The sequence below is a fragment of the Dipteris shenzhenensis genome, chromosome 6, assembly GCF_047967505.1.
Source record: "Dipteris shenzhenensis isolate YYH24624 ecotype China chromosome 6, Dip_SZ_1.0, whole genome shotgun sequence".
Classification (NCBI taxonomy): Eukaryota; Viridiplantae; Streptophyta; class Polypodiopsida; order Gleicheniales; family Dipteridaceae; genus Dipteris; species Dipteris shenzhenensis.
This window is the reverse complement of record NC_141601.1, coordinates 46,176,885-46,197,167: the sequence shown is the minus strand read 5'-3', so window position 1 is coordinate 46,197,167 and position 20,283 is coordinate 46,176,885. Positions and strand designations below refer to the sequence as shown.

The window sequence follows — 20,283 nt, the reverse complement described above, 5'->3', positions numbered from 1 at the left end:
GTAGGATTTTTACAAGTCGTATGCAACCTCCCCTTGTTTAAGTTTTTAGTTTGTTTATTGATTGCAACCAAAGCTTGTATGCATGTCCTTCTTTCATAAGCTTTTAAGAGCACATTCTTTGCTTTTCCTTACATTTGGTCTTCATGTGATCCTCCTAGTAAAATTATGTGGATAGCTTAGGATTTAACAAAATACATGTAATCTGATTTTGTACAATCTTGAACATAAAACTTATTGATTAGTAGCTTGTTTTGCTAACTATTGTAGATTCCAGACATTATGGACGTGGTGCTTGCTCAGCTACATGAAATTTGCATTTTCACCGTACCAAAATACTATGTCTTCAGAAAGGTAAATACAAGCTAGCTCTCAAACAGAACTAAAAGATTTACCTTCCACCTTGTTTCCCTTGATGGAGACGAACAAGCTTTTTTGCCACGAACAATGTAGATCAATATACATTTTTTGGTTATTTCGTCTAAGAGGAAGCATACTTTTTTGTCATATGTGTCTTCGTATCCTCTTACCAAACATCTTAACCTTTTTATTCATATATGGTTTGGGATCACCTAATCTAGTTGTTGGGTGCACATTATATACACATCTTTGTACATGCTCATTATATAGCAAACAAACCTTCTTTTTGTTTGGAAAAGTCATGTTATTAACTTCACACATGCTGACAACAGAGAGCACCACTTTGGAGGCAACGGATAGACTCTTCTAGATGTAGATTCTTGTATCGTTGGAGGAGACTTCAACAACCTAGAGTTTGAGGTGGACAAGTTGGGGGGCCACCTTTATTGCCATGCCTTCCTCAGAGCACGGGGCACTCTCATCAAGGGTTGGAACACTTAGCGAGAGGATGAGTTCTCCAGGGTTATCGATACGATGGGCTGTGGGAGTGAGTCCGCATTTTACTTGACATGATGATGCTGAACCACTCTCCTTCAGCCACGCCAAGGGCTCTCCTCAAAAGAGGTGAGAATTCTGGATGTAGTGTTCCATGAGAAGGTTGTCCAGGAGAACATTGCAAAGATTTGATGGGTGGAGATCGCCTCCTTGCAAGAGATTTAGCGGAGCAACACATACCCATAGTCCCTCACGTTGTAGCGTAGGCAGGCTCTTCAAGCTAGTCTCCATTTAGCAACTCAGTCAGTGAACGTCAGCCGGCCTCTCAATGGTTGGCGGAGAGATACGAGATCACTAGGTTAGACTTGGCAGGCGATGAAGATCCAGCGCGCAAAGTACTCCTATCTTTTAAAAAAAAAGAGTACTCCTATCTTTCGTTGAGAGCAAGATGGGTGCAGTAATGAGATAAGATGACATATTAGTTCTTACAGACCACCAGCTTTGGGTTGTCTTGGTGTTAGCTGCAATGGTTGAGAGACGAACGAGGCCAGGGTTAATTGGGCCCACATGATATGTTGGAGATGACTACATCCTTTTACTAGTAACTCTTTTAGGTAGAGGAGGAGACCCTAAATGTGTTGGTCGCTCGGGAAGAGATCTTGGCTCACAATCCCTCGATGGTCTCCATGGACGACGACACAATGAGAGGCTTCTTCATGGATGAGAAGTTCTTGGAAGCCCTTTAGGCTCTTCCTGTATAGAAATGCCTATGGAAGAATGCTTTTTCCTCGATGTTCTCTCAATGCTTTTGGAAGCACATTAGCACTTAGCTTTTCAAGTTGCTCCCTTAGGTGCTAGCTCGAGGTTGGATATGCCTGATCTCAAAAGGGGGGAATGGAGCTAACATGCGCTAGTGGTAGATCAGTAGATTTCCCTGGTGTTAGAGACTATTGAGGAAAAGGCTCACTAGGCCCTTTGCTAGGTACTATGCTAATCTAAGCTCAAAACTCAAAGCTCAAAGCAAATACTCAATCTGGATCCAGAAGGGGGATAGATGCTCTAGAGAGTTCTTCAGGGCAGTGGGTCAGAGATACTCTTCGGACAGCCTTCGTAGCCTTGTGGATGAGGCCCGGTCTCTTCAGACGGACCCTCACCGTCTTGTTGAGATCACTTCCAATTTCTATTCCACTCTTTACACCGCCGATCCAGTCACCGAGGAGATGATCAGAGCCAAAGAGGAGATTTGGAGCCATGTCCCCCAGATGGTCTCAGACAGGATGAGTCATGTTTCGGATAGCCCACTGTCACTCCTGGAGATCACGGACGCGTTACATGAGCTGCCCAGAGACAGATGCCCGAGGGAGGACGGTTTGTCGCCACTTCTTTTCAGAGCTCTTTGGGATATGATTGGGCCTCATCTACTCTTTGCCTTTTCAGAGGCTCTCGATACATGATCTTTGGGCGAGACATTATGCACAGGTGCGATTTGTCTCATCCCGAAAGGGGGAGACAAGACAGTCCTACTCAATTGGAGACCCATTACACTTCTATGGACAGCCTACAAGATCCTAGCGAAGACCTTGGCTCTTCGCTTAAAGCCTATGTTGCCAGATATCATCAGATCTACTCATACAGGATTTGTCCAAGATCGGAGTATCTTGAATAACATCTTCACCTTTTGGGAGGCCACTCACTGGGCGCAGGAGAGTCAGCAGGAGATTGCAGTTCTTCTTCTCGATTTTGAGAAGGCTTATGACAGGGTGCACTGGGGTTTCTTGGAGGGCACTATGAGGAGGCTAGGCTTCAGTGATAGATGGATTTCATGGGTCTCCTCACTTTACTCTCACTCTTCTAGCAGGATGGTGGTTTGTGGAGGTAGAGGACCGGCTTTTGAGCTATCCAGATCAGTACGATAGGGATGTCCGCTTGCACCTTACCTTTCATTTATGGCAAGATGGAGGCTAGGCATTACATACTCCATTGGCATTATTGCCTCTACCCCAAAGGCTAACTTGAAGGGGGTGCAATGTGTTGCCACCTTGTAGGAGGTCCTGTAGGCCCATAACGCTCCTACTATGAGCTTATGCGCCTAGTCGGTACGATTGGCTTCTACCGTATATGTGATAATCTTACAACAAGTTTTGTTAGAGCTTTTGGCCAAGCCATTTGCTATGGGGTAATATGGCATTGACTTTCTATGAATGATCATAAACTCGCTTGTGAGGATTGCTATGGTTTCGTTGATTAAGTGAGCTCCTCAGTTGTTGACTAACTCCAACGGGCATCCAAACCGCGTGATGACTTGTTCATAAAAGAACTTGGCCGTGGATCTTGCATCATCCTTTACCGTGGCCCTTCCTTCAACCCACTTGGTGAAGTAGTCGGTAGCTAGGATGATGTATCAAGCCCCGGTCCCCTTAGTGGTTGGGTTTATGGGACCAATGAAATCGATGCCCCACTTCTCGAAGGGTTGGTTAGCTAGGATCCGAGTCAGGGGCATCATGTCTACCTTGTGTGGGACTTGGATGCGCTGGCAGGGGTCACATCGGTTGATGAATTCGGCTGCGTCTTCGAAGAGCGTCGGACATCAAAGACTAGCTTGCAGCACTTTACGTGTTGTAACCTCAGCGGGGCAAAATGGCCTCCTAAGATTCCTGAGTGGGCTTCTTCAAGCACCTCGATGTATTCGTGTTCGCATACGCACAGTATGCAATCTTACCCATGCGGTAGAGTTGGCCTGCTATCAGTAGCTGATATGGCACTGCGTCCTTAATGAGTTTATGGGATCTATCCTTCTTAAGGTCTTGGCCTAGGGGTAGTCCATTGGCTAGGTAGTGGCCGATTTCGGCGGCCCATTCTGGAATGACTTCGAGGAAGAAGAGGGAAGCATCAAGGAGATCATCTTCTACTCCCATTGGAGCTTCGTCGCTGCCATTAGGGATCCTCGATAGGTGGTTGGATAGAACGTGGGCTTTGCCTTTGCACACAGCGACTATAAAGTCAAATTCTAGCAGTTTCAGCATCCACCTAGTGATGCGTCCTGTCATACAGGGTTTATTGACCAAGTACATCAATGCTTGATGGTCCACGAAGAAGACAAACTTGTTAGCTAACAAGTGGTGCCTGAATTTCTTGATTGCATAGACCATGGTGAGACCCTCTCTCTTGGTGGTGGTGTAGTTAACTTCGGTCTCATTTAGTTGACGGCTTGCAAAGTATACCGGGCGATCCAAATTATGCTCCTCGAGTTGAATTAACACACATCCAATGGCAAATTTAGAGGCATCAATGTGGTCGTGGAATATTAAATTGCAGTCAAGAGACCTCAGTACTGGGGAATACGCACAGAATAGAGGTTGTGGGTCCTGGCCTTCCGAGGCTAAGTTTACTTCATTGACCGATGCCGGTCCATCATATCCTTGAGAACAACCGTCCTTTCAAGTTCTTTTGACCTGTTGGTACAAGATCTTGCGATCCTGAATAATATAGGCCTTGTAGTGGGTTGGCACCTGCCGCATGTCTTCTTTATCCTCAATCTCCTTCTCATTCTTTGTCATGGCAGTGGACTTTCTGGCCTTTGCCTTGCCTTTGGCTGTAGGGGATTTGGGACTTGAAGAGGGTTCTTCCCTTGTACTTATAGAGCCGACGGGGGTGGTTACCTTACTTACCCTATTTCCCCAATTAGAGAACTCGTGGTGGGCGGTCGTGGTGCCTACGTAGGTCTGCCAGTGAATATCTGATTTTACCCTTATTGTTCCCTCGCTTACCTCTCGTGGTTTGAGCATATTGAACTTCAGAGATATGCGTTGACAGGTGACGGGCTGTACGGACTGGAGGAGGTCTATGAGACTGAAAGAAAACCTGATACAAATCACAGTAAGGGTGGAGCTACTAAAACGAGCATCATCACCCGTGCTGAATCTTAAGTCTGATCATACATAATCAAATACATCTGGGTGTGACAATGAAAAGAAAAAAGATTGGAGCGGAGCAGAATCCTCCATATGTCATGTCGACCTGGCTGGTGCATAGCTGGTGATGGGACGCTGGTGTCCGTCAAGGGGTGCCGTGCGTCTCGATCTCTTGGACGACGCTTGACGCAAGACCAGAGCCACCGTGACTCTCGTGGGACGTATCCTGAGTCTAAACAATGACAGGAGGTCCCCCAGAGTGATCTGTGTGTCCCCTCGATGTCTCATGTGTCGTGCTGCGGTCGTCGGGTCGGGATCTATGTCACATTTGCGGCTAGAGACTAGACGATCAATGTCATTCAATGGGAAGAACTCTGTGATCCTGCTCTGAGAGGTGTCTGATGACGTGGCCAAGCCCCGTCGCCTGAGTAAGTACTCTCTGTGTTGGACCCCCTCGTGAATGAAGGCCGTGAGGCATCTCTGATCTGGGTAGGCAAGGGATCTGGAAAGGAGCCCGGAGCCGTCTCTGAAGAGACAGTGGTAGCGACCTCGGATCTCGTGGTACGCTGGGCACTTGAAAATAAAATGCTGCTCCGACTTAACCTCTTGACAGTCCCACAATATGCAAATGCGATGCTCCCTAGCGATCCCCTCTACTCTGCCGCTCTCTATGCAGAGGCGGTGTGATGATACTCGAAACTGTCCGATGGAGATCCGTAGTAAGTGGGGCATATGAAGCTCAGTGTACCCCAGTGGTGTGATGAATCCCTTCAAAATACGAAGATAGTAATCTCTATAGAAACTCAGCTTCATTGGAAGCTCCAATCAGGTCCTAAAGGTGTGTAGCTGCAGGAGATCCTCTCGAATGACCTAGTTGGTGCGTGGCCCGATCAGGATGGGAGGTGGGAGTACCGGAGGGGCATCTAAACTGTACTAAAAAGGAGGTATCGTATCGATGTGAAACCCTAGTCTCACAAACCATCTGTGAGTTTGTGCATACCAGCATCGCTCGTCTCCCTTTGCTGCCAACCTCATGGAGGAATCGAGGGCCAACCATGACAACCTCTATCTCCCTCATGTGCTGTCTCCATATGATCTAACCCGGTGTAGATATGTGATGGTCCGATAGGCTGCATCTAGCTGGAGTGGAGAAGCACCAAACTTGGCTTGAATGATGTGATGTGGTACAGATGGTTTCCCCCGGATCATTCGTTGCATGAGGATCTGCAGGTGCTCCACCTATGTCCACTCTATCTCTGACATGTTAGGTCCCCAACAAGGGCTGCCATACATACCGGCTGGTCGGACCAAGGAGTCGAAGAGAAGAGCCTTGGTCCGAGGGTCCTGGAAGTGGGAGTGGAAGCATTGTCTCTCTAGCCAAGCTAGTGAGGTGTATTCCCTACTTAGTCTGGCTTGTATCGTTGGTCTCATCATGAAGATCTGGCCGAAGAAGATGACCCCCAAGTAAGTGTATGAGGATACGATCTCAACTGGTGACCCACCGAAAATAAATTTCTTCCGTTGCATGTTTGCTCGAGAGGTGTTAAAGATCATGACCTTGGTCTTTGCTAAGGTTGACCTCTAAATCATGCCTGCAGTGCATCTGGGTGTCGCTGGGGCCCCTCGGGGTGTGGACGACAAGAGTGGCACGTCATCTGCATAAAGAAGAAGCTTGATGATGATCACGGCAAGTGAGCAACCAGTCCCTCCGGAAGCCCCCATGAAAGTCTCAAGCTCATCAATGTAGAGGCCAAACAGGGTTGGTGATAAGGGACAACCCTGTTTGATCCCTATGGTACTCAAGATCTCATATGTCCGACCTGCGCCTATTCGAACTCGGCCTGAGACTCTCTCATAAAGTGCCATGATTGTCCAGATGATCTCTTGGTCAAATCCCAGTGTTTGTAAGCGTGTGATGAGACAAGCTCGAGGTACTGTGTCAAAGGCTTTGCAGAAATCCACAAAGCAGCATTATACCATCTCCTTCCATGATGTGGCCTCCTCAATGACACTCCTGAGTGTGAGTATGTGATCCATAGTCCCATGGTCTCGCCTGAAACTAACCATACCCTATGCTTTGAGCCCTCTCATCTTTGCCAACAGGTTGACCGACGCATCCAATACAGGTGCATAGATCTTGAACATCACATGTCCAATCATGATAGTCCTGTAGTTACTCAGGTCCATAGGATCCGCTTCCTTGTTGATGGGGGTGATGGTGTTAAGTGTCCAAGTGCGGGGGAAGCCAAGGCAAACAGCGTCATTGAATAGCTTTGCTAGGATCGGGGCTAACGTGTCGATCCCATATGTGATAAACTCAGTGCATAGCCCCTCGTGATCCTTAGCTCGGCCGTTGTGCAATTTCAATGTCGCGTCCTTGACTCCCCCTCTGGTGAAACGTGTGCCAAACTCTCGTGTGGGTGAGGGATGATGGAGACCTACACTCAAGGAATCTCCTCCAAAAATCCTTAGAGTTGTTGCTATACAAGATGTTTAGCAGCTCCTCCTCATTTCGACGAAGAAATGCCTGCTTCTTCCGATGTACGAGACGTCAGTACTTACGTACCGTGTCTGGTGTGTTCGGGAGGTGACGTTTGGTTTCAAGTCGGAGTTATCAGCGATAAGCCTTGCACTCTGTATCGTACCAGTTGTTGCAAGGTACATAACCAAGAGGTGGTGGTTTAGTGGACCATGTGGTGTGGGGAAAGATTTGGAGGGCACCCTCGTGGAGTCTGTTTAGGGGTCCAGAGTAGGCAAGTGAGAGGCTGTGATCAAAGTGTATGTTGTGGTAGGTGTTGTGCTTCCTATGTGGTGTGTGTGGTGTGGCTAAGCGTGGTGTGGCGATAGTGAAGAATAGGTATGTGTAATCAGCTCCTGGAGGGAGTGGTGCTATGGTGAAGTCGGTGATACCAGAAGTGAAGGTGGGGATCCCATGATGTAATCTACTACACTAGTGCCCCCCCCATGTGGGAAGCAAGTAAAACCACCTGAGGAGGGCCATAGGTCAAGCCCGTTGTAGATGATGAGATCATGCATCTTGCCCAGATCAAGGAGCGCGTGTCCATATGGTGTAACAGGCGTGTGCGGTCCGATGAGATCCTGGTCATATCTGCTCCGTCTAGGTCCATGTCTGGTAGCATGATAGAGTCGTCTCAAAAGTCCAGGAGTGGTGCCTGGCGCATGCTCGTCCTGGCGTTGAAGTTACCAACAAGGAGAAGGGCCCCGCGGGTTGAAAGGTCTGGGATATCTTGACGGAAGGGTGCATATGGCGATGTCTCACCTTGGATGTGTCTGGCGGGAAGTAGCATATTGTTATGAAAAGGTCACGAGTGGCTGTGCGTCCGATCCGGATCCACATGAATCGGGAGTGTGCGTCCTCCCTCTCAATGGAGATGGCTCCAGCGAGGGAAGACTTGTACAATAATGCGACCCCGCCTGATCCTCGAACTCCTCTTGTATCCCTCGTCTCATCCCTGAAGGTTGACTCCCATGTGTAGCCACTGACTATCGGTAGGACACTTTGGGCTCTGGTGTGTCTCCGTTTAAAAGACTGTCTCGTCCTGTATAAGACTCCAAGAAGTTCCCTGAGTCTGACCATAAAGTACCATTACAGTTCCAGATGGTGCAGGCTAGGGTCTCGGAAACCTGAGAGAGTTACGTATGGACGGGAGGGGGAGAGAGAGAGAGTTATGTACGGACGGGAGGAGAGAGAGAAAGAGGGAAGGGGGAGTAGGGAGGGAGAAGGAGAAGGAAAGAGGAGAGTGAAGGGGGATGGAGTGGCAAACACAAAGGCACTACAAAGGAAACACGAGAATACCCAAAGACACTCTTGGAAGAGAAGAGGGAGCTTGTATTCCAAACTTGTGCATACAACTCTTGGAAGAGAGAGAGAGAGAGAGTTTATTAATGTCTACAAAACATGAAGGGTCTATGAGATTGAAAAGAAACTAGGTACAATGAAAGCTAAGTGGTGGGGCCGCTAAAAATGGGCAGCCATACCCCAGCTGGTATCCAGGAAAATAAATACATCGCACAGTCACTGTGTGAGAGAAACCCAAAATGTAAAGGGCAACAATGAGATGCCTTGGCCGTTGGCCGCCAAATCAGCTTTCCATCCGGATGATTGGATCTCTATACACAGGACATCGGAATGCAAAATGATTCTCTGTCTCGGTCTCGTGCATATCACATAAAGTGTGAATCCGTCTCATGTGGGATGCCCTTTGACCATCCTATCTCAATTTGTAGCGTGTTTGAGGATACTCAGAACTGCCCAATCGAGATCCTCAATGCATGTGGGAGATGAATTTGGGTGCAGCTTGGTGGTTCAGTAAACCCCTCCTCTGATATCCATAAGCAGTGATCTCTGTAGAAGCTGAGGTTAACAGAAGCTCAGTAGGTGCTAACCAAGTCTTGTATGTGTGAAGCTGTAGTAGATCCACTTTGATGACATGATTCACCTCTTGGTAGGTGAGTAAGATGGAGGGAGCCTCAAGGCTATACTGAAATAGTGGCAATGTGTCCATCTATAGCCTAAACGCGCAAACCAGTTGCCTCCATTGTCATAGATGAAGGAAGGGATATCCATGGCAATCTACACGGTCCGGATGTCGTGGTACCAAAGTCTTCGACTTAGTGGAGTTATGTTAGAAAGATCTGATGTGGGACTGATAGCTTGCTCTGCGGATCATCTAAGTAAGAAACAAAACCTGAAGTCTCTCTATGCGGGACCAATATGTCTTCCAGAAGAGACTGCCACACATCCCAGCTAAGTAGACAAGCAAGTCAAATAGGAGAGACTTGATATTGGGGTCCCGGAAATGCGAGTAAAAGCATTGATGCTCAAGTCGGGCTGATTTGGGATACCCTCTACTAGAACAAGCTTGTTTGCATGGTCCGATCGTGAAAATCAGGCCTGAGAAGAGAACCCCTAGATATCTTTCGGGTGCAAAAATCTTGACTAGGGCTCTGTCAAAGGTAAACTGCTTGCAATGTGCTGTTGCTTGGGAGGAGTTCAATAGCATACCCTCGGTTTCAACCAAGTTCACCTTCAGAAAGACTAGAGTGTATCCAAATGCTGCTGGAGACCTTCAATTGTAAATTGCTTGCAATGTGCAGCTGCTCGGGAGGAGTTCAACATCATACCCTTGGTTTCACCCAAGTTCATCTTCAGAAAGACTAGAGTGTATCCAAATGCTGCTGGAGACCACATCGTTTGCATATAGTAGAATTGGGATCAAAGAACCAGCTAAGGGTGAACCTGCTCCTCCCAATGACGTGATATAGGACTCGAGCTTGTCAATGTATATGCCAAACAAGGTTGTTGACAGAGGACAACCTTGCCCGATCCCAAACGTAATCATGATCTCCTCTAACCACGTGATCAGATTCTCGACGTTGCTTGATAGCCACTCATATAGTGTTTGGACTGCCCAAGTGATGTCTTGACTTAGATCCTATAGTTGTCAGAATAGTTGTGTTCTTGTTATTGTGTCAAAGGCTTTGTGGAAACCCACAAAGCGACAATACACTCATTGCTTCTGTGCACGGGCCTCCTCAATAATAACTCTCAGTGTGAAAGAGTAGCATGATCTGCTTGGAACTTGCATGCCCCATGGCTCCCTGACACTTTGCAAACTAATTGACCTTAATACTTAATGTCAAGTGCCAATGCATAAATCTTGGACAATAACATGTCTGACCATAATGGTTCTTGTAATTTTTCGAGCTCATGGGATCCCCTTCCTTATGGATTGGGATAATAGTGTTAAGGGTTAGTTCAAACTGCTTCATTGGATAGCATTGTTAGGATGGGGGCTAGGGTCTTAATTCCATGTGCAATCATTCAGTACATAGCCTCTCATGATCTTTAGCTCGGCCATTGTATAGCTTGAGAGTTGTGTGTCTGTTATCACCAATGGTGAAGAGTGAAAATGACGTGGCCGAGGTAACTGTGGGAGGTTTGATGTAGGCTGGTTGGGGACATCATAAAGGGTCCATGTGTAGTGTGCCAGATGATTGGTTCTGTGAAAGTAGATGTGGACCTCCGCTTGAGAAACTTTTGTACTAAATCCTTGGAGTTATTAAAGTCTGCTTAGTAATTCTTCAGCATTTTGACAAATATAGTCTCTTTTCTTCCAATGGACCAGATGGTGATACTCTTGTTTGGCTTCTCTCTTAGGTCGAGAGGGGCCCCTCACCCTCTGCAAGGGTTGGAAGGCGGGTGGGGAGGCAGGAATGATAGGAGTAAAACTGGGAGTTGATGGATAGGAACGTGGGCATCAACGGTCTCGAACCATCCTCCAAACCTGATTCTGATGTTGTGGGGTTTTGGGATGGGAATGGGGATGGGCCTGCAAAGGAAACTGACTTTGTGGTTATTCTGTGTGTTGGCTTATACTTGCAGGTATTTGGCTTATTAGGGGTTTCAATTGTTAAGTCATTTCTTGTTCAAGTTCAGTGGCAGAGATGTTTGGTCAGATGATGCATTTCATGTTCAGTTTCAGTCACTTTTGTTTTCATGGTCGAACCATAGGGTGCAGATGCCTATCCATGCCTGGATTGACAGATTCTATGTGGATGGCTGGGCTCTTGATAGAGGGGGGACAGTTTGCATTGCACCTGGTGTTTCCACTTCCGACCATTTTCCGGTAGTTTTGTCCATCTCAGAGCCCCATCCGAGAGGACGGTCTCACAATATCAGGATCCCCAATGCCTTATACACGGATGAGACCCTCACAAAGGCAGTCTTGGAGATGTGGGTTTCTCACATGCAGGGGGGGTGGACGGTCCTTCACATGTAGCCACAGCACTTGCCAGTATTAGCGACTTTTATCACTCCGTTGCTAGTGCTCGACAAGGTGAGGTACTCAGGCAGGAGATTGGTATCCGACGGCAGCTGGCAGCCTTGCAGAGGGAGGAGCAGAAACAACCATCTGATGCTTGGGTACAGGCGCGCCTTGCTACGGCAAGGGCTCACTTGCAGACATTGCTTGTTCATAGAATGGAGTATGCCTTCCATGCACAGGAGTCCTTTTGGATACAGATGGGAGGGAGAGTCAATAAACACTTTTTCTCTATACTTGGTCCCAGACACTTGGGTACAGGAGCGCCTTGCTACGGCAAGGGCTCACTTGCAGACATTGCTTGATCAGAGAACAGAGTATGCCTTCCATGCACGGGAGTCCTTTTGGATACAGATGGGAGGGAGAGTCAATAAACACTTTCTCTCTACACTTGGTCCCAGACACTTGGGTACAAGAGCGCCTTGCTACGGCAAGGACTCACTTGCAGACATTGCTTGATCAGAGAGCAAAGAATGCCTTCCATGCACGGGAGTCCTTTTGGATACAGATGGGAGGGAGAGTCAATAAACACTTTTTCTCTACACTTGGTCTTAGACATAGTAGAGAGAGTGTTAGGCAGCTTATTGACTCTGACGGCGTTTTGCAGTCTCATCCGGATACTGTCATGCACTTAGCAACAACTTTCTATGCCTCCCTTCTCTCCGCAGATCCTGACACACAGGCCAGAGATGTGGCTAGAGATGAGATTTGGCAGAGTTTACCTGTGTTGGTCACACCAGAGATGATTTGCTAACTTGATGCATGCTTTACCAACACAGAATTCAAGAGTGCTCTCTCCGCCCTTCATAAGGGCAAATGCCGTGGTTCCGATGGTCTTACTTCTTTTTTTTACTGCCTTTTGGGATATGATAGGTGATCATATTACTTCAGCCCGTCCTTCATAAGGGCAAATGCCTTGGTTCCAATGGTCTTACTCCTTTTTTTACAGCCTTTTGGAATATGATAGGTGATCATATTGCTTGAGCCCTACAGGGCATTTGGGACTCTGGTGAGATGCCTGACTCACTGACCGAGGGACTCATACACCTTATCCCGAAAGGTGGCAACATGAATTTTGTATCCCATTGGAGACCCATTACTCTTTTGGGCACTCTGTACAAAATCCTGGCCAAGGCAATTAGCATCCGATTGCAGCTCCTTCTTCCAAACCTCATCCATGATACTCAGACAGGTTTGTGCATGGGAGGAGCATATTTGATAATATATTTTCCTTTTGGGAAGCCACAGAGTGGGCTATGGAGAGCGGGCAGAGGCTGGCAGTTCTACTCCTGGACTTTGAGAAAGCCTATGATAGAGTAGATTGGGGTTGGCAGTTCTACTCCTGGCACTCTTCTACGGTTTGGATTTTCAGATGGATGGATTAGAGGGGTGGCCCCTCTTTATAGATCAGCCCACAGCCAGGTTTTGATTGGAGGGGTAAGGGGTGAGATGTTTTAGATTTCCAAATCAGTTCGTCAGGGATGCTCTTTAGCCCCCTTCCTCTTTCTCTTTGCGGTAGAAGCTATGAGTATCTTCCTTAGATCTCAGGCTGAGCTTTATGGGTTGAGATTGCCCTTGAGATAGGAGTAGGAGCTTCTTGACTATGAGTTGGCTGATGACACTACTATTTTTATCGAGGCCTCTTCGCAGTCACTTGATTATTTCCGGACAGCCTTGGATATTTTTTGCTCAGCTGCAGGGGCACACATCAATTGGCATAAATCCTTTGGCTTTTGGATCAATGATGAGGACACTCCGAGCTGGGGAGTTGACATTGGCTTTTCTTGGATTCAGAGGGGTGTTCCTGTCACGTATTTGGGATGCCAGGTAGGATTGGGCATCTCTCCAACAGAGCAGTTTGCCCCAGTCAAACTCGACCTTGCCTCTAGAGTTGTGGTAGTGAACCAGGTTCTCTTGGCCACCGCCTGGTTGCATTACTCAGCTCCTTAGACCAGTCAGGAATTTTCTATAGAGTGGACTTGATGGCACGGCAGATGTTGCAGCGAGGGTGGCCTGGGAGACCATTATTCTCCCTACAGGGGAAGGGGGCCTTAATATCATTGTTCTGGACTTGCAGTGCAGGGCATTGCTTTGTAAGGTGGTGCTGAGGGGACTCATGCCTGGGCAGGAACCTTGGAAGGATTTCTTTTTTGGACGCATTCAGGCTTGCACACCTACCTTAGGAGATGATTGGGTGGACAGTCCTCATTGGACTTTTTCTTCCGCTTCCCTCAGGTCTCCTGCCTCTCCTCTCATAACTGCCATTCTTAAAGCTTGGGGGAGCTTCAGGAACACTCTTCGAAGGGTTCCGCCCTCTACCCTTGAAGAGATTGATAGGCAGCCGATCATTTGGAACGATAGTATACTTAATGAGCATGGCAGACCTGTGGGCACTTCCCATTATATGAAGTGGTCTGGATGGGAGAGAGGCCCTGCCTACACAGTAGGCACTTGGAAGGCTTTTATCAAGCTACCTGAGGATCATAGACTACAGTCCGTGAGTCACCTCAGAGGGGTAGCAGGCAGGATTCAACAGATAGATGCAGCCATCCCGGTGGAATGGACAGTTGAGGTGCCTATTACTTCCACCACTTGGATGGGATCTTTTTGGAGGACAGCAGTTCCTGTACAGGTGATCGCTCTTCGAGGTTTTGGGGAAGATGCTTTGGTCTTTGATGTTGGGTATGGAGGTATACTCTCAAGATCCACGGATGATATATTCTTCTAGAGGTTGCCTTTCAGCCTACCAGGATTGCTGGTTTTATGGACCATGGAGCTGGCTTGCAGTGGTACTTAGACCCCGACCCTCTGCTCTTGGCCCTGGGATTCTGGAGGTTGTGGTTATATGGAGGTGCACCTATCAGATGCTTGCAGTGGGACTCAGGAGAGTGGGAGTGGATAAATCATGGGACCGGTTGGTAATGCTTGGAGATTTCAGCTGAGTAGTAGAGGTTGGATTGCCTCCAGAGCCCCCCATTGGGATAGCTTCTTCATCACCGCAGATTTGCGTAGGAATTTCTGGAGGAGGCTCTGGAAATCCCTCAGAAATAGAAAGATCACTCTTTTCTTTTGGCTTTCTATTCATGGAGGGATTGCAGTGAACATGTGGAGATCACTATTTGGGGCTGATCCCACTTGTCCTTGTTGTCATTCTGCAGAGGAGCCAGTGTGACATTGCCTTTGGGACTGCAATCAAGCGAGAATTGTTTGGAAAGGAGTTGCTCGGATACTCAACATTTTTCATACTTCTTGTTTCTTCATGACTTGGGGCTCGGTCACCTGGTTATCCCTTACTGGGCCCCAGGTGTTTTATGAGAGGGAGCCTTCTTCTTGGGCAGTCTCGATCCGCCGACAGGAGATAGAGCCATGCTCTCTTCAGGACGTACCACATATTCCTTTCAAAGCTTCACATGTTTCAGTGGACACCTCTTGGGAGATTTTGGCTAGCATTTCGTCTTGGCACATTTGGAGAGCCAAATGCACAGAGGCCTTGGATGACACCCAGATACACCCATCACAGGTGTTCACGGGTATTTGGAGTGACAGGGTTCACACTTTGATAGCCATATGGGCTAGCATGCAAGGCCCTTCATGGGCAGCCTCTTCTAGAAGGACTGTATTTCTTGGAGTTTGGAGGGGTTCTCCCTTTTTCTCGGAGGTCGCTACGGGATTGAGATGGCACTATCAGCCCCAATTCTTTCTTTTTGGCTCTTGAGCTTTTCATGCATTGCATGGTGTATCCGGTATTCCCGTATGAAGCTTGCTCTAACGGTTTTCTTTAATACTTAATAGAAGTCTCTTTTTTGAAAAAAAAAAATTGTTAAGTCAGTTCTAGTAATCCATTCTCACAAGAAACATTTGTTGTCATAATAATGTACTGTAAGATATTATACATTAGATATTATATGTATTATATAGGTAATAGTTTCACCTGTTCATTTCACCTAGAATGTTCTAAATGTAATCCCTAGCACAGAGTGAAGCATGAGTGCAACTCCCTTGAATGCATCAGATTTCTTACAAATATATCCTTGATGCAACCATTTGCATCTGTTTGAACATGTTGTGATGGTGTCAATTGCAGGAACCTGACTTCAATATGGAATCTCCTCATGCACTGACTGCTTGCATGCTACTATGGTAACACCCTAGGTGTATGGGTACTGGCATAAACCGTCACTAAAGATTTTATTCTTTAATCGGAGGTTTACTTTGATCTTATTTATTGTGAGACTGTTCAGCTTGTACTTATATACAACTAAAGAGTTGGCAACATTCCATTGCTTGCTTTATTTCAGATTTTTGTAACTGCTTATATATTCTCTTGCCCTCCATAGCATGCCAGAAGGAACACAATGCTTAGTGAATGGACCACTCACCTGTATGCATTAGCATTGATTGTACTTCAACAAATTCTCATTAGCAGGTTATATGGTGGTTTCACCCCTTTGTTTCAAGGATAAGTTGCTCTTGCCCTACAAAACCTGGTGACAGTATTATCCAAATTGCACCAAGGTGGTGTGGCCATGAATCCGTTGCATTAAAAAGGAGTCAAAACTTCAACGGTGCACCCGCCTTGTTGTCAGTAATGGACGGATGCACCAGTTGATGTGTGTTTACATGCAGTTAAAGTTATTGAAGTTAATTGGTAGTTAGGTGCATATGAGGCATGAGCATGTGGCTCCGTCAAGTAGTAAACGCAGCCCAGCAGGCTTGCCTACTCTAACAGTAGGTGTCATTCACAAGAACAGGATCCTTTGATTATGTTGCTTCTTAGCTTTTGTATATCTGAACAATTACTTTCTATGATTGGCTTGGTTGATAACTACAAATCTGACTTTTGTACGTTGGAGTAAGATTTGAAGAATGAAACTCGGGTGATACTTTAAGGTCTACACAATATGATATAGTTGGGGACATCTCTGGTTAACTGGGAGGGCATGTTGTAACATGAAAAGTTGATTGATCTGGTGACTCTAGTGCCTTCAAAAATATGTAGCTAAAATGTACATAGGTGGGATCCAAAGTGCGTGTCAACATGAGCCAGGCAGCGTTGGGATTTCATAGGATGCAAGAGAATATAAAAATATGGTTCTATGTCTGTGGCTTGCACAGCATTGTTTCTTTAGAGGACATGGAGCTCTCCAGTTTGTCAAGATTGTGCTTCCCAGTTTGTCAAGATTGTGCTTTTCAGATTGAGAGTGCAAAGCCTTACTTCTGGGCTTGTACTAGCCTAAGCGTATTTTGAGGGGGATATGTCACGACTCACTTCATTTCAACTTCTTCTAGCCCTCCTTAACCCTTACCTGGACAAATGCTCTAGGGAGAGCCTTAGCGGGATATACTTTCCTATACAAGGTGGAACCATTTTACAAAACATTCTCAACCTCAGGTCCCCAAAGACTTCCAGCTAAGATTGCTCATTCTTCATTGACTTCATTGACACGTTAATCCTAGTCCATGATTCTTTAATATTCTCAGCGGATTGCACCCTTTCTAAGATTGTTTCTAGGATCTTGCTTTGGAAGCTTTGGCATGCACGTTTTAGACAGGTCATTTCATGGAAGCTGACGTACTAGATGATACCGAGATCTTATCCTAGACTGCATCTGGGATCATCCACACTCTGAGTAGCTGATGAGACGTGGGTCTCTGGGTTTCCCAAGCAGCTCAAATCAGAGTATTTCACCATTTTTACAAAATGTTCTTTACCTCAGGTCCCCAACGACCTTCAGCCAAAATTGCTTCTCTCTTCAGTAAGTTCATTCAAAAACCAATTCTAGTCCAGGACTCCACAATCTTCTTGGACCCTTTCTCTCTAGCATCTTGCCTTGGAGGCTTTGGTATGCACGGTTATAGACAGGTCATGGAAGGCGATCCACTAGATGACCAGAGATCTTATTCTAGAACTGATTTGATACTTTGAGAAGCTGACGGGACGGGTTCCCAGGTTTCCCAGGCAGCCCAAGGCAGAGTACAAACATTCCTCAGATGTGGAATGGCCATCCCAACCCCCCCCCCCCCCGCCACCCCACAGATAGACTTAGTATGGCATGACTTGGCATTATGCACCTCTTCATTGGCACTCTCTGGATATTGCTCAGTATTGTAACCCTCTGATGCTGCTTTGTGATTTTACTTGTTAAGGTTAGAGGTTTTCCTTTAAGGTTGAGGACTCGCTTTTTCTTCTGTCCCATTTCTTTTGCATTCTTGAGATGTGATACATTCCACTCACTCAAACAAAAAGTATCTAGCTAGCTACAACGGAATTGAGATGCTTGAAGTCTCACAGACTGGACCATGTGCAGTCCAAAGGGGGAATCTCTGCAGGAAACTGCAAATTGGAGAACAATATAGCCTCTGCAGTACTCCCTGATTTTTGCTAGAACCTTGTCCAACTTAACACGTTTCTGAATGCAGATGTATGTCCTGCATGTGTATTTAATGAGACCTTGAAGCATATAAAGAGAACCCCTATAACTGGTCTCAGCTCTTTTGAGGACATGAACACGGTATTGAAGACCTCAGCTTGAGAGGCTTCCATACTCAGGCAATGAGACATTGAGGACCAAATGGGATCAATTATAAATCCTGACGGGCTGCCATTTTAGATTTCTATTTAATGGAAACAACTTTAAAGAGAACACACTGGCATTACAGAGGTGAGCCAGGTCTAGCTTGTGTCCTTGCAAAGAGCTATCAACCAAAAGGAACCAGTCAGATATCCAGACTATTGGTCTTTATACGTCCCCATTCGAAGTCTCTCTTCGAGCATTTTGAGCTATTTAGCATGAAGGCTTTTATTAGATGAGCTAGCTAGAACAACCCTAGGGCCTGCTTCTGAATTTGGAATAGATAGGACAATCTCATCCCATTCATGCCAACCAATGGACTTGGTTGTGTGGTTTTCATATGGCGTAAGAGGTAGACATATTTGTGTAATGCAATGGGATTTCTTCGACTATGTGTTCAAGCATACAAGTTGTGTGCCAAGTCTTTGTGTAATGGCACCAGGACTATCGTTCAGTTATAGAGTTTTAAACACTCTGACAAGTTCTAGCTAGTATTCTGTGATATGGTGTTCTGTTTTTGTTGTGTATATCAATATGCTGTTCTCAGAAACTCATTCTAGCAATGACTGAATGCGGAGGGGCCATGAAACTCATGTTTGCCAATTTAAAAACATGGGTGATTTGGGGCTTACATCTACTAAAGTTTGGGAAGTTTGGCTAAACTTTTGTGCTGGATACATGGATTTCACAGAGTCAGTTCGTGAATGACAGTGTGTACTACAAGGCACTTGGATACAATGAAAATCAAGGGAAACTGGAGAGCACCGATGATTTTGTTGGACGTATGAGTGCTTATGTGACTTTTTATGCTGCTATCACACAGGTGAACAACAGACTGAGCAGAGAACTTGTTGACATACCCCAATCCAAAGCAATATTTGCAAATACTTGACTCTTTTCAAATAAAAAATGTAGGCTTGGTTAGTTCATAGGATATTCTTGGTATTGCTTAGCTATGCATAAATTGTATTATGGGTGCTCCACAATGTTTACTTTCAAATGTTCAATTCCTGTAAACTAATACATACATTGTTTAGCACTGCATACATAGATTTCAACTACTGATACTATTCTGTAAAATATCAGTGTTTTTTGCATGCATAACTCCAAATGTTTAATGATTGTATTTGGTTGCTAGGCAGAAGCTTCAGGTGGAGTCAATCCGCATGGATTGAAAGAGGGTTGGGCATGGTGTGCACGTTTACTGAATATAGCTACAGCAGATCGATTGACTGCTTCTGTACTTGAAGCCTTTTTGAAGGTGTGTGTTTTCATGTGTGGAATTCATATGATGACTTTTATGTTGAATGTGCTCTAATAATTTGTGCTATAAAAACCATGCAGGTAGCTGGCTTTCGTCTGTACCAGTCTTATCGTAAAGCCTTCCTTAGATTATTGCAAGTAGTTGCATCCCAATTCATTGAAAATCTTAAGCTACAGAATGATCCAGACTCAAGGGCTGTTGTCAGTCGATTAGAAACATACATACGCACAAGGCAATTTTTACAGGAGCCTGAGGGACGTCAAATGCCTACAACTGATATATCATCTACTATGAAGGCTTAATGTGCCTTAGAATGAAAGACATGATTTTGTGGAGTATTAATTCCAAGGTCAGTATTATGCCAATTTAGGAGGCCAATTGTCCGCCACTTTGCTCTCAGTTTCTGAAAGACCTTGCATTGTTTCATTCATCAGGGCATGTAAAGGTATTTTGGGCTGCTATAATATGATCTTCAAAAAAAGTATGCATATAGTGTAGTCAAATGTATTATATGCAAAGGGTATGAGCTTGTTCAAGCTCTTCATTTATTGAATTTGTTCCTTTTTAATAAAAATTGCTTGGCCTTTAAACATCGTCTATCTTCCTCTTCTCCCCTCTCTCCATCCTTGGTGGTAAATTTCCCTTGTTAAAACTCAGCTTCAAGCTGCCCGCTCCTCTCCTTTGCTCGCTTCTCCCTCACTATCGTAGCTCTCCTCAACTGTTTTTTATTGAGAAACGCCTATGAGACAGTCAAGAATCAGAATCTACCAAGAAGTGGAGAGTTTCTAAGGAGGAGGAGGATCAAAATGTACGATGCCATGGAACAATCAACAATGGAA

At 45.9% G+C, this 20,283-nt stretch overlaps 1 protein-coding gene across 1 annotated transcript in view; it reads left to right on the top strand.

Moving 5' to 3' along the window:
* LOC147901235 (mRNA export factor GLE1-like) overlaps positions 1-19,974 on the top strand; it is a 124,901-nt gene extending 104,927 nt beyond the window's left edge. Inside the window, exons 11-14 of the mRNA XM_087375971.1 lie at positions 268-351; positions 18,872-19,003; positions 19,319-19,441; positions 19,525-19,974. Coding sequence (XP_087232097.1) covers positions 268-351; positions 18,872-19,003; positions 19,319-19,441; positions 19,525-19,746 — 561 coding nt within the window. The 3' untranslated portion in view covers positions 19,747-19,974. The remainder of the gene's footprint in view (positions 1-267; positions 352-18,871; positions 19,004-19,318; positions 19,442-19,524) is intronic.
* The last annotated feature ends 309 nt before the right edge of the window (positions 19,975-20,283 follow it).